Source organism: Procambarus clarkii, chromosome 65, assembly GCF_040958095.1.
Source record: "Procambarus clarkii isolate CNS0578487 chromosome 65, FALCON_Pclarkii_2.0, whole genome shotgun sequence".
Lineage (NCBI taxonomy): Eukaryota > Metazoa > Arthropoda > Malacostraca > Decapoda > Cambaridae > Procambarus > Procambarus clarkii.
The window spans coordinates 23357768-23383648 of NC_091214.1; the positions used below are offsets into that span (position 1 = coordinate 23357768).

The 25881-nt window shown below is 36.7% G+C and overlaps 1 protein-coding gene and 1 long non-coding RNA gene across 22 annotated transcripts in view; one reads left to right on the top strand and one right to left on the bottom strand.

Moving 5' to 3' along the window:
* Nucleotides 1–25881, bottom strand: part of Spn (Spinophilin) — a 135652-nt gene that overhangs the window by 22915 nt on the left and 86856 nt on the right. For 15 of the 21 annotated variants that reach the window (XR_011223773.1, XR_011223775.1, XR_011223776.1 and 12 more), the window contains 10 exons: nucleotides 20528–20667; nucleotides 17481–17636; nucleotides 15382–15666; nucleotides 14951–15004; nucleotides 14209–14413; nucleotides 12737–12846; nucleotides 12017–12148; nucleotides 6089–6199; nucleotides 3270–3431; nucleotides 1767–2326 (listed from right to left, as the gene is read on the bottom strand). Coding sequence is in view for 14 of the 21 variants with exons in the window: in XM_069309615.1 (XP_069165716.1) it covers nucleotides 1767–2326; nucleotides 3270–3431; nucleotides 6089–6199; nucleotides 12017–12148; nucleotides 12737–12846; nucleotides 14209–14413; nucleotides 14951–15004; nucleotides 15382–15666; nucleotides 17481–17636; nucleotides 20528–20667 (1915 nt within the window). In the remaining 7 variants the exon portion in view is untranslated. Of the gene's footprint in view, nucleotides 1–1766; nucleotides 2327–3269; nucleotides 3432–6088; nucleotides 6200–9041; nucleotides 9991–12016; nucleotides 12149–12736; nucleotides 12847–14208; nucleotides 14414–14950; nucleotides 15005–15381; nucleotides 15667–17480; nucleotides 17637–20527; nucleotides 20668–25881 lie in introns of those variants that run through there. The other 6 variants (XM_069309612.1, XM_069309613.1, XM_069309609.1 and 3 more) reach the window with 4 other exon arrangements.
* On the top strand, nucleotides 3292–6241 carry LOC123771048 (uncharacterized). The gene is made up of 3 exons (XR_006774435.2): nucleotides 3292–3427; nucleotides 5071–5201; nucleotides 6103–6241. It is a non-coding gene; the product is annotated as an uncharacterized lncRNA (long non-coding RNA).

Here is a 25881-nt window from a genome sequence, read left to right on the forward strand (position 1 = left end):
CACCTTGTGTTACCTGGGCATCTATTGAAATGCTAAACTGCACATGACTATATTACATCAAATGTACCTCTTATCACTCCTTATGAGGGTGGTTAACGAGTACACTTCATCAGATGACAATGACTGGGTGAAGAACTGCTTAAAAATTCAAAATATTTAAGCCTTATCATTTACATCTTCTCTCTCCTACAAGCACACACACCCATAATTAAAACAGCACATAAAGATTTGGTAATCTGGGTCAAATGCACAAGGTAAGAATCTTAGATATGGGTGGTTTTAAGCGATGGCTAAATTCTCCAAATGTTGCAACAAATGGGAATTTTGACCAGACCCCACACTAGAAGGTGAAGGGACGACGACGTTTCGGTCCGTCCTGGACCATTCTCTAGTCGATTCAAGTTTATCGACTTGAGAATGGTCCAGGACGGACCGAAATGTCGTCGTCCCTTCACCTTCTAGTGTGTGGTCTTTTCAACATACTTTAGCCACGTTATTGTGACTCATCGCCTGCAAATGGGAATTTCCTGGGCCATGACTCAACACGCAACATTTCCATCCAATACAATGCATTATTCTGCTTGTCAGCCATCGAAAAAGATAAGGATAATCTCTCTATCGAAACAGATAATGATAATCTCTCTCTATCAGTTAATAGTGGTAGTGCCATCAACACAATTTATGACACTCATTTAATATAAATCATATTTCATTAGAGTATTATAGAAGAAGCAATTCCCCACTATGATCACAGTCTACTATATATATATATATATATATATATATATATATATAATATATATATATATATATATATATATATATATATATATATATATATATATATATATATATATATATATATATATATATATATATATATTATTCAAGAACAGCAGTATCATCAAGTGTTTAAACACTGTAAATAAAGAGCACAAACAATTATTACTGTAATTTACCTCGCATCTGGGACACAATTTACTCAAATTAACTAATTACCAATTTGTGATTTATCAGGAAAGAGTTGTTTGTGTATTGGTCTGCTCGAGAAATTGTCCAGTTAAGTTTACAATTTATTACACTTCACCTCTAATTTCACTTCAAAACCTGAAATCTACCAAACTCCACCACAAAAATTAATAAATTTACTTTAGCGCTTGTAAAACATATCGAGATTAAAAGTGGAGCATGCATTTCATCTTGTTGAGCACCTTACATTTAATTATGATTACAGCATCCAGTAATCTAATCTTTCTAGGGATATTTTGGAAGTGGTGACCATTTATATAAACAGTATGGGGCTATGTGGGCCATCTCGGTCCTAGGGTGTTTGGATACGAGGTAAGTTACTAACGGCACATTACTTAATGTGTCATGACTGCTTTGAAATTATCTTTGCATTTTGCCATTTGTCAAGTTTGAGGCAGAAAATAAAGAATCTGTACTGGCAACATTAGACTGCCTTAAACTTAAAACAAAATAATGCATTCTTATATTAACAAAAGCACATTACTTTGTTAGTTTTATGAATATATTACATTTTGAGGGGAGAAATTAATAGATAATTTATCTCTTTGCAAGGATACGTTAATGGGATAATTTTATAAATTATATTTTAGTAATTTTAAATATGTGTGAAATAAGTATTAATTCTAAATACTGTAGTTAAAGGAAACATAATTCTGTGTAGAGTACAAGTGAGTGTGCCAATATAGTGTACTTTAAGATGCACTTAAGTTAACTTTGAAACAGAACATCATTCTCACCTCTCAGCTAACAAAGCCTTGAGCTGTTCAGCTAAACTCTGCTGCTGAGGTGTGCGATTGGCCAAGTGGGCAGCCAAACTAGCCGATTCAGAAATTTCTGCACGGTTGACTGGTTGTACTCGGGCAACAGGAGGGGGGTGACGATATGGGATCTCAGGACGGGATTCCGAGCGTGATTCATGTGTCTGTGCGTCACTACCGACACCCAGAGGTCTCATAGGCAGACCGATGGACGGGTCGGACAATATGTGAGAAGAGGTGAAGGGCTGTCGAGGTGAGGCAAATTGGCCCGGTGGATGGTGATAAGGAGGGGGGCTACCTAAATGGCTCACACTCCCCATGGTTGCTTGGGTGTATGAAGGAGGCTGCGGGGATTTGGCTTGGGTTGTGCTACTAGTGGTGTGAGGGGGACTATGAGGGGGTAGGGAAGACTCCTGGGGTTCTGCTGACCTCCGACTCCCCTGATCCTGTTGCCCATCTTGTGTAGCCTCTGCTGGTGGTGGATGTTTAACAGCTTCAGGGAGGTCATCGTCAAGGCTGCTATCATCTAAACTTTGGTCCTGTGAGAAATATTATAACAAATTGTATAACTGCATGAACATAGGAAGCAAACTGGTATCTCAAGTTACTAGTCTACCATGTGATGGTAGACATTTATCATCACAAAATCCACATGTGATGATATCCACGTTGTCTCAGGGCTCAACATATGATGACAACCGCATCACTCTGGGAATCAATGTTTGACAATAGCCGCACTTTAAGAATTTAATAAAGAGACCCAGTTTAATAAAAGTAAACATAATAAATTTTATCCACCTGCATACTGTGAGTACATAGTATAAGTATAACATATCTAATAATTTTGTATATATTTCACTTTAACACCAAAATCATTTCAGACTTTTTTTTTCCAGAAGTGTGTAAAATTATAGGCTTAAATGTGTTAATTTTTATTTGATTTTATCCAAGCATATCTAAGAAACCAAATTTAAAATATGTCACTTAGTTCTTGCACACTTGGTTAACCTATAGCTGCTTTCAAGAGTTTTTCAACTCTCCAACTCCAGCTTGGAGCCTGGCTTGTTTGATCATCACTTGTTCCATCAGGTTGTTGCTTGCAGCAGCCTACCTAATAGTATTAATACCAGTGTGAAGACCTATAATCTTCCATGAGTGCAACAACATTTAACCAACCTTGCCTTCATTATTAACTGCTTGTAGTTCTCCCCCAGTACATTATAATGTGCAGTGTCTATATTTGTCTATATTTGAGTTATATTTTGTTGGTCAACATGAACACAAGCTAGATATTGGGCATCTTGCTGCTGCTGCTGCTGCTGCTGCTGCTTGTGTTTTGTCTTCTCTGGTTCCTAAACTCAAATGAGCATCACTCCCGTCAACATTTCAGCTGTGTTTGTTTTACATTTGCCTTAACCGTGGAAACCTATGTATTGCAGGGTTTCATATCAGTATTGATAATTGATATTATATTGAGCTAACCTGACTGCTGGCGCTGCTCATACTGGTCGTCTTCTTAAGGGAGGGCAAGTGACGGTTCGCCAGGCCACCGCGGGATGCCAGCTCCCCCTTAGCACGACTTGCTGACACGTCCAGCAGCTCGTGTGGCGGCACTGCCTCGTCCAGCTCTTCTTTTACAGGTAACTGTAAAAAACTGGTGTGTTAATACTTCCAAGTTCTAATTCTTGTTGGGAAGTTTAAGTTAAAGACTAAGTGTGGTACTGGGAGAGCATTATGATACTAGAGTACTGTAATATTGAACTTGCACTCTCAGCAACCTTATAATGGAAACAATAATAACCCTCATATTTTCCCTGAAAAGCTTTGCATAATAGTGGTTACACTAGTATGCGTAACTCCTGTCCCTACAATTGTATATTACTTTTACGTTCTTTGTACACGCATTCTTTTGAATAAAAATTATTGTTATTATTATTATTATTATTACAAACATCAATGAGGCAGGCTAGTTGTTTCGTTGACAGTGCTGGCCGGTTAGCAGACAATACTCTACATGTTTTACTCTTTGTAAACATCCAAAGATACTATACATATTTTAGATGTGTACATGTATTAGACCAGTATGCATGACTCACCAAGAAAATAAATGTAATAATTGAAAGCAGTGCTAATTGGCCTGCTGGTGCAGCCTGACTATGTTTAACAATGATAATAACACTGTTAAACTGTATGATGTCTGTGTCTGATGACTAGTTAACATTTTTCACTGTTAAGAAATCGAGGAAGTCACCTCCATCCATAGTCTCAAGAGAAAACATGCCAAAACTTGAATGTCAATAAATTCAAATTAAAATGCACTAGTTACAGAAAGCTTGAAGCTAGACTTCACTTACCACAGACACTGATAGGTTAGCACTGAAATTATGACGCAAGAAAAAACCAGCGTTGAATGTAATGAAACGTCACTTTCTGGCGGGAGCCTTGGAGTCTCCCTCAACTTCTGGGGCTCCCCCCCGAGAAAAGCTCTCTCAGAGTAAAGGAAATGAATTCTAGTCTACCTTTCAATAGAGTACTTTTGTTTGTAGTGATAATGTGGTTTCAATATATTAAGATATACAGTGGCCCCTCCATTTACGAATCTAATCTGTTCCCAGAGACGGGCATAAAATTTGTAACTTGAAACAAATTTTCCCATAAGAAATAATGTAAATTGAATTAATCCATTCCACACTGCCAAAAATATTAGCATCAACATACATTTCATACATAATACACACACTTATTTTGTACTATAGTATGTACAAGTTATAGCTTACCTTTATTGATGACTTGTTGGCATATGGAAGATGGTGAGGAGGGGGGGAGGAGGAGAGGTATCAGTGTTTGGAAGGGGAAGTCCCTTCCATTAAAATATCAGGCAGTGATGACTTCTCTGGGGGTACTCTCTCTCTCCTACGTTTTTCCTGCACACCACTAGGACCTGGTTGAGGCTCACTGCTTGCTTGTCTTACTAAGAATCTATCTAAAGACTCTTGTTTTTCCCTACATTTTAACACCTGTCTGTAGTGAGACATCACATTGTCATTTAAAAGGTCAATGCAACAGCCTGCTACAGCTTTATCTGGGTGAGTTTTTTTAACAAAACTTTGCAGTTCTTCCCATACTTCATACATTTTCTTAATGAGGAAGGGACTGCCTCTACTCACAACTATTTTCTTAAGTTGAACCTTACCACTGACTTACTTAGGATCCATGGTATGATATATAATTACTTTTATGTTCAAAAAAACAAAAAAACAAAAAACAATGAAATTCTTTACAGAGAATTCAAATGCGATCGTCACTACGTGGGCGACTCTGGTAAACTGAAGCGGGGTCACTCGTACCATCAGGAACCATGCGCCTCGTCGACCTATATGCGTATCAACAAAGTCACAAGACGAGGCAAAGGTCGTAAGTCGAGTCAAATTTTTTGATGAAATTGGGGTCGTAGCTCGAAAAATTCGTAAGTAGGGGCATTCGTAAGTCGAGGTTCCACTGTATCTGCTTGGAGTATTTTTAAGATCCTGAAGACAATTTTAAGATGCTACAGTATCTTTGTTAGTCACTAACAACAATAATTTGCTTTCATGTCTAAAATATAAACATTATTATTTCAATTCCAATGCAATCCAAACATTTCTTTAAGTTAAAATAAGAGTGATAAATTACCATAAAACCCGTGCATTACTTGTGAACAGTTAATACATTTTTAGTCAACTCAATTTAATTTGTACTTACTGAGTACTAAAACAATGTAAATAATGTGCTACAAACGTTAAACTGTTATAAAGGTTAAGATTTTCACATCTATGATCATATATAGTTTTAATATTACACATCTAAACAAATTTCAACACTGCATATTTGTAAACAAATATATATATAATTTGATTTGTAGTACATATAGAACACTAAATAATGGGTTCTGTGTTCAAACTGTTATAAGCCAGCCTTACTACATTACATAAAAAATAACATTTACCTCTAAATATTAATAAAATAAACAATTAGTCTAGAAAAATATTGATAAAAAAATTCTGTACAATAAAAATAAACATTACAGTGAATACATTCAAGGCATGAACTAGACCCGCAGCATAAGAACTAAACATAACATTACTAGTAGTAGTAGTAGTAGGCATCCATCAGTCTCAGGAGACTATGGAGTTGCGCTCTGGTTGTCGGTCTGGAGTGGCCTAACCAGGGCGCAACCAGAGACGTTAGTATGGAAATTACTACTTGATAGTATTTTCCATACTAACATCTCTTCCATTCTAAACACCCCACTTGTGACCTACCTTTCGCTCTACAGTGTTGGCTTTGTCGCCCTCCAAGGTGCCGGTGTCGGACGTTTCCGTATCCGATATCTCAGGGTCGAGCGTGCACAGGCTGGGCTTGCAGGGAGGCTGCTAAACAGGCATGAAGGGGGTATGCGAGCATTTGAGCAGTGCGCAGAGAGTGTGAGCATCAAGTATAGCAGAGGGCTTGGTATAGGAAAGCTAATATGCATCCTTGGACAGTATACATTTACAAAATGCTCTTGGGTTTTAAGAGTAGCAAATTCTAATTACTTTGTTTATATCTATGCTAAAGGAATGCTAATACAGTATTTATCTTAATGTGTATATGGAATATTTATACATAGTTTCCTGGTATTTTCTACTTTGATCATATATTAATAACTAAGCTTGCATATTCACATATACTACCCTAACAATTTCTACTTCACATCATATAGGCATTAACCAAGCTGGCAATTTTTACTTCCTGTATAGTATTAACTAAGCAAGCTAGTGTTCTATCACTTGCGGTCAATTTTTTTTTTTTTTTTTTTAATAGACATAGAAAAACAGTGAAATACTTGGTGATATGGTATCTCTGGTGTAACCGAACAGATCCAATCCCAATTAGTCTGTTCAAGCAAGGTTACACTCCATAAGCATACAGGTTCACACTATATGAAGTGTTACTAAAAGAATTAGAAATATCTTCAACTGGATGTACATCTTAAATACACACAAGAAGCTAGCTATTGATGTTTTGGTCAAAAAACTTAAATTCCAAATAATGAACAACATTTATTTCAGCAGGTCTCACAGTTAAGAAGCTGAGCAATATAGTACACTGGGTATTATTCAGTAAGATTGTCTACTATGCAGTCTAACTATATCACAGATTGTAAGTTATGGGATACTGATTTATTTCTCGCTGTCCAAGGGGGCACACCTCATTTGTGTATTTCTATCCTGAACAAGTGGTCCTTTGAGATTTAAGCACAAAACATAACATTCACTACCCGGGAACTGTGGCAACTTCACGAAAACTACAATACTTAACCCAGCACACACACACATGGCGTTGGAATGATGCCGGACCAACATTGCTGCCAATGATCCAGTGTTGGATCAACATTACTCAAGTGGGTTCAACATCACTCCAATGTCGAATGCCTGCTAAGGTTAATTTTAACCTGACAGATTAGAGCAAGATTTAAATTACTATGATAATTACTGACAATTACTGACAACATATTATACAAAACTAAACGAGAGAGTCAGTGCATTTAACACGAGAACATACTACTAAGCTGTAAATATTTTAGCAGTTTAAGCAGTATTGTATCCAGGGATTTAGTGAAGGTACAAGTCCTATAGTCCTTACTGTCACAAAATCTAGCAAGAATTTTTTATGTTACTACATTAATACAAGAGTAAAATTCAGAAACTCAATATGATTAAATAAAATTTAACACCATGAGAACACTAATATTGTTTCTCACATCAAAGAGCATTTTTATTTTGTTTACACAGAAAATACTCTAAGAAATAAACTAGGATATTAGGAATGTTACTGAAACAATCATAGCATGTCACAATCCAAAAATTTGGTTAAAAATGTTTTCTATCTACAGAACTGCTATGTTTAATTTAGGAGACAAACTGATGCACAAATCATTAACGTTAGATCAAAATTTGGGGATAAGGGGAAACAGACATATACCATATAATCTCTTATTAACAAGCCTTCCCAAGGTAGTGATGTCAGACTGTTTGCTTTTACTGGTCAACGCCGAGTCTCGTAAATGCACCTACACCTTGGCAGTCCGAGTCATTTTATAAAATATATTTAAATGAAAAATCATTAATTTAATATGACTTTCAGAGTAAAGGTACAGTAATCTGAAGCAAAGATTTGTATGACCTATACATCTCTCTAAACAGTATGTATGTATATATGTACACACACACACACACACACACACACACACACACACACACACACACACACACACACACACACACACACACACACACACACACACACATACAAAATATTCTTCCAGAGGGTATAGACTCATTCCTCTCCATGTTTGCTGATGATTCCAAAATTATGAGAAAGATTAATACAGAGGACAGCATGAGACTTCAAGAAGGCCTGGACAAACTGAAAGAATGGTCCAACAAATTTCTCGGGTTAAGAATTTAACACGAGCAAATGTAATGTAATGAATATAGGTGTATGGAGTAGGAGGCCAGATACAAGGTATCATTTGGGAGATGAAATTCTTCTAGACTCAGAGAGAAAGATGTGGGGTTTGATATCATATCAGACCTGTCCCCTCGAAGCCCACATCAAGAGGATAACATCAGCGGCATATGCCAAGTTGGCCAACATAAGAACGACCTGTAGAAACTTGGGTATGAAATCATTCAAAACCTTATATACCACATATGTCTGACCAATCCTGGAGTATGCAGCTCCAGCATGGAATCCATATCCTGTCAAGCATAAAACTAAACTGGAGAAGGTTCAGAGGTTTGCCTCCATAGTGCCCGAACTAAGGGGCATGAACTATGAGAGGAGACCACGGGAATTTAACTTCATGGTGCTGGAAGACAGGAGAGTTAAGGGGGGAAATGATCATCACATACAAGATTCTCAAGGGAATTGATAGGGTAGACAAAGACAGTTTATTTAACACAAAGGGCACACACACACTAGGGGACACAGGTGGAAACTGAGTGCCCAAATAAGCCATAAAGACACTAGAAAGAATTTTTTTAATGTCAAGAGTACTTAATAAATGGAATGCATTAGGAAGTGATGTGGTGGAGGCTGACTCCATATACACAGTTTCAAGTACAGTATAGATATGATAAAAGAGCCCAATAGGCTCAGGAACCTGTACACCAGTTGACTGACGGATGAGAGGCGGGACCTGAGAGCCAAAACTCAACCCCTGCAAGCACAACTAGGTGAGTACAACTACATACACACACACACACACACACACACACACACACACACACACACACACACACACACATAGGTGAGAAGGTGGTGGAGGCCGAAACATCAGTAATTTCAAAGCGTTCTATGACAAATAGTGCTGGGATGATGGGACACCACGAGCGTAACTCTCATCCTATAACTACACTTAGGTAATTACACACAGCCTTCTTATTTGTAATTACCTCTAAGTGTAGTTACAGGATGAGAGCTATGCTCGTGGTGTCCCGTCTTCCCAGTACTCTGTCATACGCTTTGAAATTACTGATGTTTTGGCCTGTGTGTGTGTGACTACACTAAGATAATTACACATATATACACACACACAGGAGATAGGGCATAAAGAGCTAGATCTCACTTCCCCATAGTCATTGATAGGTAAGCACACACACACACACACATATATATATATATAAACACAGCATACATACACGAACAAACACAAATATACAATATATACATATATACTAGTATATAAAGAGGCAAAACTAATATAAGGTTCATTTTTTTTCATAGATTTGGAAGTTTGAAAGAAAATCCTGAATATTATAAAATGATTTCATGTTGATGAAGAACATCATCTGCCGAGTCACAGACAACCAAGGTATTGATGGACGATGACCGTGTTCAGGTTAGAGGTACTGTACCTTCATGCTAATGAAATATACGGCAACTGATGTGCAACTGCATATTACATACATCTCTCACTTAGCAATAAAACATTCTATGTACTTCTAAAACATACAGTTTAGCCAAAAAACAAAGAATAGGTCAAAATGCAGGCTGACAGATATTTGAGAGTGAATGCTTTGTGGGAAATTACTAAAGTCTAGCAGAAAGAGATTGGGTTGATAGGCTGTGGCATTTGCTTAGATCTTTGAAGCTAAATGCACAAGAGTGCCAAATCACTCTGTGTGAAGAGAAAGAAATACATCAATCACAAACAATCTACACGCAAATCTATGCATTTCATGCACACTTCACAAGGAGAGAGGCCCCTCCTGTGCGGACAAGACACAATTACATGCACAAGTTGCCTGCTCAGTTTTTCAGCTTGGTCACACTGCCCAAGTTGTAACCTAGGTTATAACTTTCTTAAGATATTATTTACACGTGGAAAGACACTGACAGCTATGAAAGCAAAACTAAAAACTTCTGCCATTAGGCACATTAAATATCTTATAACATTGTCTTATGACGAAGTTTAATCTTATGATATTTAATTAAACCTCAAAATTATTAAGGTTGCGGTTTTGTTCTTTAATGTCTAAAGAAAAATTATTCCCATATATATATATATATATATAGCACACATAACAGTATGCTGATTTAATAACAGGTGATATATACAACAGGTAAGACATAAACAAAACAAGGTACAGTACTTGTAGTGGGACCAAGCTGAAGAGATGTTGGCATATACCCCACACCTGTTGCATAAATCAAGGCGAAAATGGAGCTCTATGACACCTGGCACATATGATCAACTTGTTGGGATCCAAATTAAGCCTTGAAGTTTACTTTTACATATACAGTATATAAATCTTCCTAAACTATACATATTCCCCCCCCCTCCCCTCCACCTCTCTCCCAATCTGTATATACTAAGAGGGATGTGCACTCAAATATTTGTTACGTCTCTCAACCCGAGTTCTTCACAAAGCTAGTTTCAATGCTAAACAATGCCTGGAAAACTTGAGAACATGTAGGATTACAAGTGAACGCTATGTACTGCAACTTGTTATTTCTTTCGGTCATAAAATGCCTTTCTAGTGAACGAGAGCTGATGTGTTATTGAGACACGCTGACGCCGCGTCATTGCTGACAATTACCTAATGTCGTTCTTGTCAGACGAATTTCAACCAGAAATCAACCGGTTAGCTGATACATTACATGTTGCAATGTTACGAGTTGAAGTTTGGCTCTTCTAAATGTTTACCTGTTTATGGGTACCATTTATCCTGGGTTTAATTAGTACATTAATTTATCATCGTATTCCAGTTTCTAGCATATTTATAATGAAAAGAAAGTAAAAATTAAATATGTACAGTATCAGTTTTGATGCAACAAAATTACAAAAATAAATCGAGGCACAAGACAATTTAGCAACGAACAGCACTCGAAGGTGATATATTGACAACTAATTAATTTGTGACGAAAGTTACTTTACAAGAACACACAATTTTGATGAGCCACAAATGTCAACAATCAGAGCAAGGGCATAAGGAGCGCTGTACAAACATTATAACGCATTGTTTAAAGGACGAAACATCTGACACACGACAGTGCAAAAGCTGATCATATCATGCACAGGACTCGCTTGTCACTATCCACATCCTTTTCATCAATTTAAATCTTTAATAAGGCATTAGTTAAAATTTATCATTGGTGTGGTTACATACACACACAATTAGCAACAGTATTTGCAAAAAAAAAAAAAAAAAAAAAAAAAAAAAAAAAAAAAAATCCTCGTATCCTGAATTACCAGGTATGATATCTTTGAAAATGACAAATAGAATAAATAAGCTGTGGTTGCAACAATCTCACTTCTATATATAAATTTATATCATTATAGAGGCAAAGTAGATGAAGAATCAGAATCACTGCATTAATGTATTCAGTTATTTTTCTTTAAAGAAAATATGCCTGCATTTGTACTCATATTATGGATACAATTTGCCAAGTTTTGTACAGTTCATATGTAAAATATATAGCTCCAAAAGAAGTAATTATTGCAGTACATAATGTCAAGTCAAAAACTGTTGAATCAGTTAAATAAATCTTTCTCATATGTTGGGTTTTATCTCAATAAACCTGTGTTTATATAACCACAGTTTTCCTACAAAAAAAATTTAATTGTTTACGAGGCTGGAACATATATTTACAGTGCATTTCACACCCTCATTCTAAATACGTGAATTTTCTCATGTGTGTACCTTGGAGAGGGCAGACTGGTTGCTCTGTTGGAGGTTCCACAGCCCTGGCTGGGCGTTAACATCGCCGCCAACCTGCACGGGCATACCTGCTTTCTTCTGAACGCTTGTCAACTCCCCTTCCAAATGTATTACCTGGTAAAAACAAGCATGAAATGATGTTCAAGACTTAGCTATACAATAGCTGCCATCTTCAAGATTTTTTTGTTTACATTATGTGCAGTATTGTGTTAATGAGAAGTCTGAGATAATACCCGCCAAACACACACCGAAACTACGACGTTGGTACAACGTTCGAACAAGTTTTAACACCTCCTAACCAGTTATAACAACCAATATAGCAAGTTGTAACAACGTTCTAATACGTCATAAACACGTTAAGCCAAGATGTAACAACTTTATTACAAGTTGTAACAAGCGGAAAATAGAGACAGTTTCGGTTTGTGTTTCCAGGGTACTTTATCTGAAGACCAGGTCAGCTATGAATCTAATTTAACAATTGACTTAAAATAATTTGTTGCGCACTAGCTTTACATAATAGTACTCACATCTCAAATACAAAAGGTAACTGTATTGATAGTTGCATGCACTTGTATTTTCCACCAAAGTGATAATCAAAAGATTGCATAATTTGAAACTGCCCTTCATTCTAAAATATTTATGGTGTTAATTCTATTCATTTGTAATTGTTGAAAATTTCACGTAATATATAAAAGAACTCACCCTATCCTTAAGTGCCTTTACAAGAGCATTATAGTGCGAGTCCTTCTCCTCAAGTTGAGTTATGTGATACTCTTCACGATGAAGGAAATCTCTCTCCCGACCCTGATACTCTATAGAGAGAGAAAACATAAATGTTAATATGACAAATGTTTACTCCATTACAAGCAATGCAACACTGAATGACAATCGACTTGAGAATGGTCCAGGACGGACCGAAACGTCGTCGTCCCTTCACCTTCTAGTGTGTGGTCTGGTCAACATACTTTAGCCACGTTATTGTGACTCATCGCCTGCAACACTGAATGCATTTTTGTGAAGTAACAGTTCGTGAGATAAATTAACACTTCCTTAATTCAAAGACACTGCAAACATGGAGGGGGGGGGGGAGCCTCAATACAAGCCTAAAATATACATATACACAGGCTTCCAGCCCGTGAGAAAAGGAATTAAATCAATACTGTACTCAATTTCCCATTTCCATTCTGGTCTGGTTATTGCTTTAGAAGCAATGGTGCATGAAATGAACAAACAGCAAATACAGTGTAAAAACTGTACTCTGTACAGTTTGAAACTGTACTCTTTGCACTTTCTAAAAACTCTGTATAAATACAGAGGGAAAAAGAACCTCAGCAAATACAGTGTACTGGGAAAGTAGATTGAAAGAGACAAGAAAACCAAAAAGAAACAAAAAAAGAAAACAGAATTTAGAGAAAGGGAAGTGTTAATGTAGATATAAACTGAAAAAAAGCACTGAATTAGTGTTCATTAATTATCCAAAATTGATCTATAAATGGAGCACTAACATCCAAGGCACAAGCCTAGACATGTCAATAGTCTGGTGGATGAGGGAGGTGGTGCATCACTTGCTCTAATTTCAAAAATACAATTTTGCAGGAACAATAAACTTAAATATATATAATTAGGTAAATATTCTGAACATAAACCTTACAAAATGTAAAATATGAAATCTTCCTTATTTCTCAACAGAGCTCTTACTTAATACTTTAGCCTTCCGATGACACTAAAATGTGTTATCCTTGTTCTGACAATAAATGTTCAGACGATGCTAAAATGTGTTATCCCTGCTCCGACAATAAAAGTTCTGATGACACTAAAACGTGTTTTCCCTGCTTCGACTATAAATGTTCCGATGACGCTAAAATGTGTTATCCCTGCTCCTACAATAAATCTTCAGACGATGGTAAAATGTGTCACCAATCTTGAAATTACTTAAAACTACTTCCCCCCCCCCCCCAAAAAAAAAAAAAAAAATTATAAACATTTTAGGCATTACTGAGTGGGACCCTGAGATGCCCGGAACATTAACTTTTCGGCACGTTCGCAACTGTTAAAGTGTTAATGTAGAATTACTTGTAGAGTATAATTACTAGTGACCTGAACACTTCGCAGCATAAGCCATGTATTTTGCAATGTTTTGTATCAAACAATAAATATGACGTGACATCCCTTACCTTTAATAATTTTTTTGGCCTTATAATATTTTTTTTCTAAGACAATAAACTGTCCCTGAGACTGCTCCAACATGTCCTGGTATGTGGACACCTCGGAGACCTTGGACTGCAGTTGACAATCCATTTCTGCCATCTTATTTTGGGCATCGAGGAGCTGACTAGTATACTGCGTATTTTCCGTTACAACCTTCTCCATTTCCAGCAACTGTAAACAAAATGTAAACAGAAAATGAAGCTTAAACGCAGTTATACGATCTGAAGATTAGGAAATGTCAGAAGACGATGTGTATCCTGTTGGCAACTTTTAATTTCTTGTAACTACAGTATTAAACACATGAAATCACTTTTTATTTATAAGTCTAACTAGGAACACTTTTGAAGGTGCTGAGCTCTATAGAAAAGTTTTTAAAACTGCAATAATATGAAAAATAAATTAAGCTATAAAATATTTTAAAACAATTAAATGAAAATTTAATTAATGAAATAATGTCAGTGTAATTACTTGAATCACAAAGAAAATATAGCAATTGTCAAAAGAAAGTGACACAACAGTATGGCTAAACATCACCATACAAAAGACGTACAGTATTATGTTTTACTGTGACATCCAAGACATGTGACAACTTAATCATCTCAAGATAACCTCAAGATCTCAAGATAACTGTGTGGTCATTGAGTGCACATATAAACTGACAGACACAAGTATCTCAAACACATCTCTACCGTGAACGCAGCAACTTACTGTCATCTTCAGCTTCGTAACCTCAGCCTCGGCGACTGCATGTCTATACTGAGCCTGAGAAAAAAATACAGTCAGGTTCTAGCAGCTTCTTTTAGCACTAGCGTGTGGATTAATTAAATATTCAGATTTGGTTAATTAGTATTAGTATGCCTAATATACTATGCCCAAGCTCTACTTAAAAATTAATAATAATGATAATAATAATTATAATAATAATTATAATAATAATAAGAGGCTAAGCTATGCTTAATACACAACAATTTACGTGGAAAAATTAATCTGATATACCTTTTCTGTACACAAACAATTAAGTACTTTAACAGCAACAACCAGTAAATACTAAACAAAATTCAACTGTTTACTTTGAGATTCAACTCAATACAATGAATAATTTGTTTTGGAGTGGGATGAATGACTGTCGACTAACATACCTCTTTCAACTTCATCTTGAGCATGGAAACATCATTCTCAGGTGAAGTGTCCGATGTGTCGCCTTCCAAATCAAATACCTCCGGGTGTGGAGACGTTGCATCTGGTGAGGTGGGGGATGTTGCACCCTCCAGGTACGAGGCGTAATTATGTTGTACAGAGGCCTCTTCTGAGCGGGAATTCTCTTCTGAGGGTGATGATAAGGGGTCGAAGAGACTGTGACCTGTGTGAGGGTCATAATCCGGTCCACCCAGTGCTCGACGGCGCTCTTCTCGTTCACGATCGGCCTGCCAAGAAAGTCAGCAAAATTATTATTTAAACCCTGAAATTCAATAGTCATGTTTCTTAGAAAAATATTAATCAATCATCCATTCAATATTATAATACAGGACATGCTTCCTTCACACACATACAGCAGGATGGCAAGAGAAGTTTCCGAAGCAACTACTGTAGCTGAATAGCTGTATTAATTACTGTATAGTATTCTCATAAAGATGATTTAAAGTTTTAATGGCAAATATGGGTAACAGTCTACAAATACTGTATGTGGTTAGTCTGACAGAAGCCCCAGCTTCTAAACCTCAACAGGGCATGGTTGAAAAATATGTTCTAAATATAGCAAACTTGTAAATCATGTTCCCTATGATGTCCACGGGGGCTGGCTTAGCTTAATAAACCTGCACAACACATGGAAGATACCAACTTAGGTACAACACGGGAGCATAGACGGGTAAAGGTATATAAAACCTTTATATCTTTGGTATATACACCTGCCAACAGTATATAACTGGAGGCTGCCAAAATAAAGTAAAGCCAAAGTGAGGTATCAGCACAAATAGGAGAAGAATGGCTAAAAATGTCCAGACTCAACCACCAACTCCTGGCGCCTGACAGATGGGTGGCCAGCGCTTCGGATTCGTAGTCCCGAGGTTCCGGGTTCGATCCCCAGTGGAGGTGAAGACAAATGGGCAAAATGTTTCTTTCACCCTGATTCCCCTGTTACCTAGCAGCAAATAGGTACCTGGGAGTTAGACAGCTGCTACGGGCTGCTTCCCGGGGGGTGTGTAACAAAAAGGAGGCCTGGTCGAGGACCGGGCCGCGGGGACGCTAAGCCCCGAAATCATCTTAAGATATCCTCAAGATAACTCAGTGAAATGCTTGTGAGGACACAAACACAGTGGCCTCCCTACCAAAGCTTCAGATGTTAACATCAAGTAAAGCATCCAACACTTCCATAAACATGATAGCATCATTATTTTTTGCCAATATCCATCGTAAAAAAACACGCAAATCTAACAACGTTCATTTTATATGTGGCCTCCTACATTAGGCAAATGCAGTGTTTGCAGCCCTAACAGAAACTCACACAAAAGACTACTTTGATGTACATAGGCCTATGATGTACAAAGGTCTAGAATGTCTTGCTAAGATACAGGAAATAGGGACTAGACAGGTCAATGCTAACATTTTCTTGGAGCAGCTAACTGCAGACCAATATGAAGCAATCCTATTAGGAATAATTCTCATAATGAAAGGAAAATAAGTTATCTGAGAGCCAGAAAAGACTGTAGTAAATGCCAGGCCTACCTCTTATTGATATTGAGAAGATATCCAAAGAGCTTGGATTAAAATCTTGGCCACTGGCCATCTATAAATGAAGTAATAGGTTTGGCATAAAACTACTGTACTGTACATGCAAATACTGTCAGGGGGCAGAGAAACATGACAGCAGCTTATAAATACTGTCAAGGGCAAAGACAACATGGTAACAGCTTATAAAATACTATCGGTGTCAGACAAAATATCTTGCAACTGGTGATGAATATAACCAGTACTCAGATATAAACTACAAAACCAGAAACACACAAAAGAGGTTTTTAAATACTTTAGTTGCAGGGAAATTAAATGTGCTGCATGATTCAATACTAAATGTCTCAACAACTGGTAAATTCAAAATTAAGTACAGTATAATAAAATATACAAATGAGATGATGGAGGAGGGAAGAAAGATGGTGGGGAGTCCCCCCCCCCATAAGCACAGCATGCATTCTGTAACCATGATTATGTAATTCACAACAACAACAAGCAGAAAGTACAGTACCTGAAGTGACTGTTTAATGAGGAGGGCCACTTCGCTGTTTTCCGGATCTTTCTCACGTCCAATCAGAAAGTGGACTCGTCCGCTGGTGTTCTTGAGAACCGATGCTGCGAATACCTGAGTTACTCCAACTAGACTCTTGCCATCAACTTCAATGATCTACAAGTGGTTGTAAAAAAAAAAAAGGTTAATAATTATGTAATGGTGTACTTAAGAAATACTGCACTTATACCAGTAACAAAATTATAAATTTTCTTTATCTACTTTTTATTAACTAAGTATGCTTGCTGGTAGGATAGATTTGCTCTTGGGCCCCCATCTTTTTACTTTCAGGTACAGTATCTACTTTCAAAGTTGTGGATTGAATTAGCCTCAACATCCTTTTCCTTGAATTCATTCCATGTGTTCTGTACTCATACTGAACTTTCTACTTTCTAGGAAAGTGAGTTTTTACCCACTTTCTATTGATGAAAGCCACTTTCACCCATAAAAAGTGACTATGGATGTGACTTTCATACTTGTACATGAAAAGAATACTTTTTTACATTCCAACAGGTCATCTGTGTTTCCAGTTTACACCAGTATCCTTAGTCCTACGTGTCAGCGGGAAGTCTGTCATTGGCCATTTCGTCTTTCAATACATGTATTGTACGTTGTGACCATCTCTGAATTGGATTTTCTTTTCTCCAATGATGGTAGGTTCAACTCTTTACACCCATCCTCTTTGCTCAAGTCTCGTATTGTTGGTGAGGTTTCAAATTTTAGACATTTAAAATTTTAGTTCTGTGCTGCACTTCATGTGAAATCCATGCTGGTGCTCCATACTCCAGGACTAGTCTAGCAGTGGCTGTCTCCAGTGTTCTCAAGGATTCTCTGTTTAGCTTGCAAAAGTTTTGCCCAAAAACACTGTGCATATTAGTGGCTTTAGGCATAGTATATACTTGACCAGACCACACACTAGAAGATGAAGGGACGACGACGTTTCGGTCTGTCCTGGACCATACTCAAGTCGATTGTGTGTCAAGTCAAGTCATACAATTGACTTGAGAATGGTCCAGGACGGACCGAAACGTCGTCATCCCTTCACCTTCTAGTGTGTGGTCTCGTCAACATACTTTAGCCACGTTATTGTGACTCATCGCCTGCATAGTATATACTTGCTTTATCTAGAAATCCAATATCCTTCTTGTAACCCATTTTGTATGTATGTACTTTTCCATAAGTAAACATTATTATTTGTTTGTTTTTATTATCTGCTAAATTTGTTGTCTGACTTTATTTTGCTGACTTTATTTTGATCGTTTGTGCATTTGCCATGAGACTTGATATGTTTACTTGAGTTGTCACCTCTTCAGTTTATGTAGTACATCTCATCTTCTATTTCCCTTCCCCTTCTCATAACTGTGCATTGCTGGGGTTGAACTCATGCTGCCACTTGTTCCTAAACTCATGCAACTTATTTAGATTATGCTGAAGAATTTTAAATTATTCACTTGTTTTATTCTGATCAGCTTAGCATCATATGCAAATAGTGATAAGTGATAATGTGAATAAATTCACTTTCTCAGGTATGTCATTTGTGTATATCTAGGACAGATGGGGGGGACCTAGCTCTGATCCCAGTGGAATCCCTCTCATTAAGTCTTTCCATGTTTATCTTCTAATTCATTATCTCACTCCACTTAATGTGCCTTCTATATTTCTTGGCGCTGTTTTATTCCTCTTGTAATATTTTAAGTTTCCTTCTTAAGACTTTTTTGTTCCATCCTCCTGTACAGAAGGATGTATTTTGAAGGACATTCTCTGTATTTTGTTTCTGCAATGACTGTCTTACTCTCTGTCAACACTAGGTCTAACAATGCTGGTTCATTACTTCTTCTCTACATTATTGATTTATTTACACGCTGCCTGGAAAATATGTCGCTCTCTCCTCATCTAATCAATCTCTTTGTGATTAAAGTTGTCAAATTATTAGTAATTTTGCTTGTGTAATTTGCTACTTGAGCTGCCCTTTTTCACAACTTTCATACTTATGTGGATATCATCGTTCTACTATTGCCTTGGTCTTCTGTTGTTTGTTGGTGGGTTGTCTATGACTAATATGACCAGCTGTTGTTTGTCAACAAGATTTTCTTCTATAATTATTAAGTCCTCTGATTCATTGATTTATTCTTTAAAATTGTTGTCTTCTTAAGGCCACCACTGGAGCATACCTGGACCACACCACTGCCTCCATTCCTTCCCCAATTTGTATCGCCTTTTTCATGAACTGACACCTTCCGAGGAAAATTGCATTACTACTTATCATGACTGATAATCTGATCTTGACAATCATTACGCAATGTGACGATAGCTCTTAACACTTGTTCCTGATATTCAGTTAATTTGTTCATGACCTCATCTGCATTCATGAAAAACACCCTTACATTGTTTATATGGTTTTTCTTGGATTGGAGGTGTACAGGGTGGGAAGGAGTGACTATGGGTGTGACTTGAGTCGGAGGTCGGAGGTCGGAGGTGGTCGGAGGTGGTCGGAGGTGGTCGGTGGTGGTTGTTGTTGTAAGTTGTTGGTATGGGTGGTGGGTTGCTCTAGTCAATGTTTCTATTTTCCCTTAAGTTTTTATTTGTGTTTAATATATATATATATGTGCAGTAGTCTGAGCTTACATAGTAGTAGTAGGCATCCATTAGTCTCAAGAGACTGATGGATGTGACACTCTCTGTCAGGAACTTACATATATAATGAATATCATCATTTCATTAAAATACTTCATGAGAATTTACTTATCAATATCATTTCAGTCTTAAATGCACTCAGTAGAAATCTCTCATAGTTACAGCCTTCTATACTCATGACTATCTCAGCCTCTGAGGATGCTGCAAGCTTAATCAACCAGTTATATTGTCAAAACTATTTACCTATTAAAGACTTAATTAGTCATAGCACAAGAATTGCTGCAACAGTTACAACCAACAAAACGTACTCATTACCAAGGTTAAAATGAAACGAGTACAAAATAACATTTCCAAACGCAACATATTGTACTCGCCTGATCATTGACTTGTATTCTTCCATCTCTCTCTGTAGCACCCCCTGCAGTGATGGTCTTAACAAATATACCCAGCTTCTCCACACCAGCATCTGCTCCAACACCCATGCCAATAATGCTGAGACCAAGACCGCCTTCACCTGTCAGGAATGGCACGAAAAAAATAAAGCTAGAGGAGCAATCACGATGTCGTATAAAACATACACTACAGAGATGAATGGACTGAGAGCTTATTCTTCTATCAATATATTTCATTATAATTGTCAACTAAAGATGATTCCTTATAGGATACACTGCAAAACTATCTTGCAATGGCACTGTTCATGTATACAAATATAGGGCTCAAGCTGCACAATCTTTTCAACTTTATTGTGAAAAGAACCTGACTATGATTTGCAAAATAAAGATACAGTAATGTCAAGAAAGATGATTTAGGGATATGTTACATATTCTGTACTCTATCTTTTCTCCTTAATTTCCTTCCCCCTACCCCCCCAACCCTACTCTCCTCCCCTAACTCGGCTCTTCTCCTTTCAACTCATTCTACTCTTCTACCCGCCCTCCTACTATTCTACCATCACTTTACTCTCCTCCCTCACTGTATTCTTCTCCCTCACTTCTCTATATGTATAACTTTTTGGAGCTACAGTATTTGCTAATTGAGATATTTTCCTGCAGGAGCACAGGCTAATGCTAAATGATTATAACAATTACTGTATTGCAAAGTTGTTGGCAACAATTTCTACGTTGCCAATATTGATATGCCCACTAGCTGGCTAGATCCAAGTGCTAGGATAGCATGACTTAAGAACATGATAGCATGACTTCTGGTGCAATATCAAATTGAAACTATTCATTACACATATGACAGGCTGTGTGGCAATTATAATCATGATCATTTTCCTAAGCCCTTTTGTGGATGGCATTTCAGATTTTTTACAACACAGATTTTGTGTATTATTATTATTATTATTATTATTATTATGAGAACATGGATCTATCTACTGGACCTATTTACACTTTCGGGTTCTGATGACGCTACAGCGCATCGTCCATACTCCAACAGTAAACAGCTCTGGGTCACTATATTGCGTCATTCGATTGTTACTCATAAGCTTTCTTATATTCATTGTTGTTGTGCATAATTTATTATAAATACTCTTTTTCTTTTTGCATCTATTTTCTGGTGAATTAGTTTCCAAACATTCTGGCATTAAATTTATAGTTGTAACCGAACAAATAATTTAAAAAAACACAAAATTATTTAAAATATTTTAACGATTACTGGTCGATTGTGGTGCAGTCGATTTCGGTCCAGGACGGACCGAAACGTCGTCGTCCCTTCACCTTCTAGTGTGTGGTCTGGTCAACATACTTCAGCCACGTTATTGTGACTCATCGCCAGCAGCGGGTGGCAAATTACTTTTTAAGATTGCATAAATATAGTACTGTAATACAGTGGTTTATGGCAGATTTATGTCACCAGATACTGCATGCCAAACACACTCATTTAATTTGAAAATTCATAATTGTGTACAGTACAGTACTTTATTTACGCATAGTGTGTGTGTATGGAGATGGCATATGAGGAAGATTGTAAGGTGAACACATTGATTTTATGAACATTTGAGTTAAAAGAGTGAAGAGTGAGTAGTATGTATGGAGTTAGTGAAGTTCTATTTAATGTTACTTGAAGTTTTAATGTGGGAAGTTGTACATGTGTATAAGTTAACCCTTCGCCAGCAACAATAATTATCACATCATCTAAACGTAGAGGGGGAATTTTGCTTATAAATTTTGTGTGTGTGTGTTTTAGAAATTATTAGATTGAGATAAATAAAAAAAGTAAATTTTCTTTGCCACAGTGTTGGTGTCGCAGTCACAGTTGCACCTAGAAGGCAATTTTGCTGCAACTGCTCATATATGCCCAAGAGTGTGTTTGAGGGTGTACTCTGGCACTTCAGTACAGTATTTATATTCATTATTACAGAGGAACTGTTGATATTGTAAACCTAATTTGTTATCCAATATTAAAAACCATTTTACAACAGCTTACAATTTCTTTTTGCTTTTACAAGTTTTCAATTATCTTTATCTCAGCACGAAGAAAATATGATATTTTAGCACTTTATTTAGGTTTCAGAACCATCGATTTACAACAGAGGGAACATTTCATAACACAACTATTATATGCAGCCCGCTATGGCGTAAACCATTACAGAATAAACTTCCTTGAAAAAACATACAGAACTCTGTAATTATTGCAGTTAATGGTGTAACGAGTGACTTGTTTAATATTAAAATATGTATAGGGAAGGTTATGCACTGTCATTTAGGTTGGTAAATAGATATATATTTTAATTACTATTTCCCCCCCAAAAAATATTAATTTAATGAGTTATGCATTATAGTTACATTTACACCAAAAGAAAAAATGGGATTTTTATATTTTATCCAATAAATTATTTGATCTCCATCAGAGGCAATGACTGATGGAACAATAACATTTCATAACATATTTTTCTGTACATAATACTGTACATAAAGCCTGTTATGTGTTGAGAAGCCTCGGAACTTCTAGTGCATTATTAAATGTGAATGTGGAAAAATGTACAGTTATGATGGTGGTTGTGGTGGTGGTGGTGAGAGCGATACTTGTATAAAATTATTATGAAAGAAGAAGTGCCAGAAGTGGTTGAACAATTTGAATACCGATAGAGTGATTCAGCCAGAGGGATGTACGAAGGCATGGTTCATCCTGGCATGCATAGACGTGACATGATGATGTGTTATGAACATCACAAATAAAAAAATAAGAGCAGAAGACATTGACAATCTGAGAAGTTTGTGTGGCAATTGAGTCAGGAATGAATATATCATGAAAGAAGAGGAATGTAAAAGACAATGAATCACACAAGAAAAGTATATATCCTGGTGATGTTGAATAAATAGACAATTAAAGGACAAAGGCTGGTATGAAGATTGATAGACAAAGGAAATGAATATGTGAAGAACCATTGAGTGATTTAGAAGAGCAATGAACACACAATCCAATGAGGTAGAGGTAGGGTACTCCTGTAGATAAGTTGCCGAAGTGTGTTAGTGCTTGTGTCTCTGATTCTATATACTGAAGTATGGATGACATGGTGAATGAACGATTCCTCTTTTTATATACCTGCAACTTTTTAACCCTATACCTCCCTATGCTTCCATTTGTTCTCTGGGCCAATGCCATCCCTCACCATGAGAACTTGATAAACACCTAAGGACACCCTATCAACCAGGCTGTCATTCATACATCAGCGTGCTAGCAACCGCGACCAACAGCCTGGTTGACCAGACTACCCACCGGGAGGCCTGGTCGGAGACCAGGCCATGGGAACATTGATTCCTGGAACCCTCCACAAGGTAGGTAGGTAGGTAGCTCCATGAGAGTAAAATAAAGAGTAATGACGATGATGATCTTTCTTAAATATGTTTTGCGCAAAATCTTCAGAAACCTGGAGAACTAATTAATATTGGAACAAGTGATTGGAGAATTTTTTTTTAGCCACACATGCCTCACTCGCCATCAAGGTGTATTCAGCAGTCACTTGGATAAGAATGGAAAAACATTGCTATAGAAAAAATTAAGCAAAATTTTGTTCGTGCAGACCAGGGTCAAAGATATTGACAGAGCCAGTTATTGCCAAGTTTAGCATGTTAAGTACCAAATGTGCTTAATAATTACCGTAGGCCTAATGATGAACAAATTTCGCAATGTATGCACAAGTTCCCAGTTACAGTAATATTTGTACATTGTGAAGTTCTTGTGACTCCAGTCCAATAAGAATTATATGAAGTATTTAACTTGGTTCTTTTAGTGTTCTCTATTCATTCATCTATCAGAATGTTTTACAAACCAAAACCTGAGGATAAATTAACGTCAGCAGACAATTTTAGTTTAAATCTATAATAAAATTGAGGTGAAAAGAACATTCCCAGGCTTCAACATGTTTTTTAACTGGTATTTCCCCCCTTTAAGTTCATATCAAACCTAGCAGGTGAGTATGAAAAGAATATGGAGTATATTTCCTTTCAAATAGTAATAGTGAACCGTCAATAGAATTCTTGTGTCTGTGAAAGTAATCAGCAGACCAACTATGAGTCTTTCCCAAGATTACGAGAAGAAACACATAACTCGGATAAAAATTCAAGAATCTGTAAACTAGTGCAATCTGATTACTTTTCAAGTGTAAAGCAGCGTTTGTCAAAAGATTACGATGGGGAAAATTTCCCCAATGAAGGAATATTAAAATTCTTTATATTTTGTACATATATACTATACTATATATGAATAAAATATTAATAGTTTAACTTACATTTGCAAAAAAATGATTGGTTGATATATAGTCAGCCTACCCAAACTGCTCTTTCCTACATTATGAATAAATTATTAGGTTTTTATTGAAGATTTCCAATTTTTGTTATTGAAGATTTTCAAGTCAATTGTGAAATACTTTAGTAATCAACTCTTGTTTTTAATTTGAAATGCTATTTTATTAATTACAAAGAACATGTTTGTAACATTGTTGTTATAGTCTATCTTTTTTATGAAAGATACATCATGATGTTTTATGAATAAGCAATTGTTATATTTTATATATAAAAATAACAATATAAAATGTTATTTTGCTCATTATTAATGAAATACATTTACATATATATATTTAAAAACAATTGCACAGTACACTGAAATTACAATACTGAAACTCAGTATATATTGGCAATTGGAAACAAACTAATCCTATATAGTTACTTTAATAATTATTATATGATTACATTACGCAAATCAAACTAAAACGTTCTAAAAATTCTTTACTTTTCAGTACATTATCTACGATTCAAATGTAATTTAATTTACTAATATGTTTTCTAGTTGGGCCCTATGGATAAATTCTCAAAATACAATTTTAAATAAAGAACTGAAGGCTAACGTGATTATGAGAAAGTCCTTCAACAAGAATTGTCTTGATTCGTACGACTGCAAGGGAGCCGGTCGGCCGAGAGGACAGTACACTGGACTTGTGATCCTGTGGTCCCGGGTTCGATCCTGGGCGCTGGCGATAAACAATGGGCAGAGTTTCTTTCACCCTATGCCCCTGTTACCTAGCAGTAAAATAGATACCTGGGTGTTAGTCAGCTGGCACGGGCTGCTTCCTGGGGGTGGAGGCCTGGTCGAGGACCGGGCCGCGGGGACACTAAAGCCCCGAAATCATCTCAAGATAACCTTGAGAAGCTAATGTGATCCAAGCAACAGGGACCTAAATCACGTAGAAATGTGAGGAAGTGCTCGAGGCATAGAGTGCATGTTT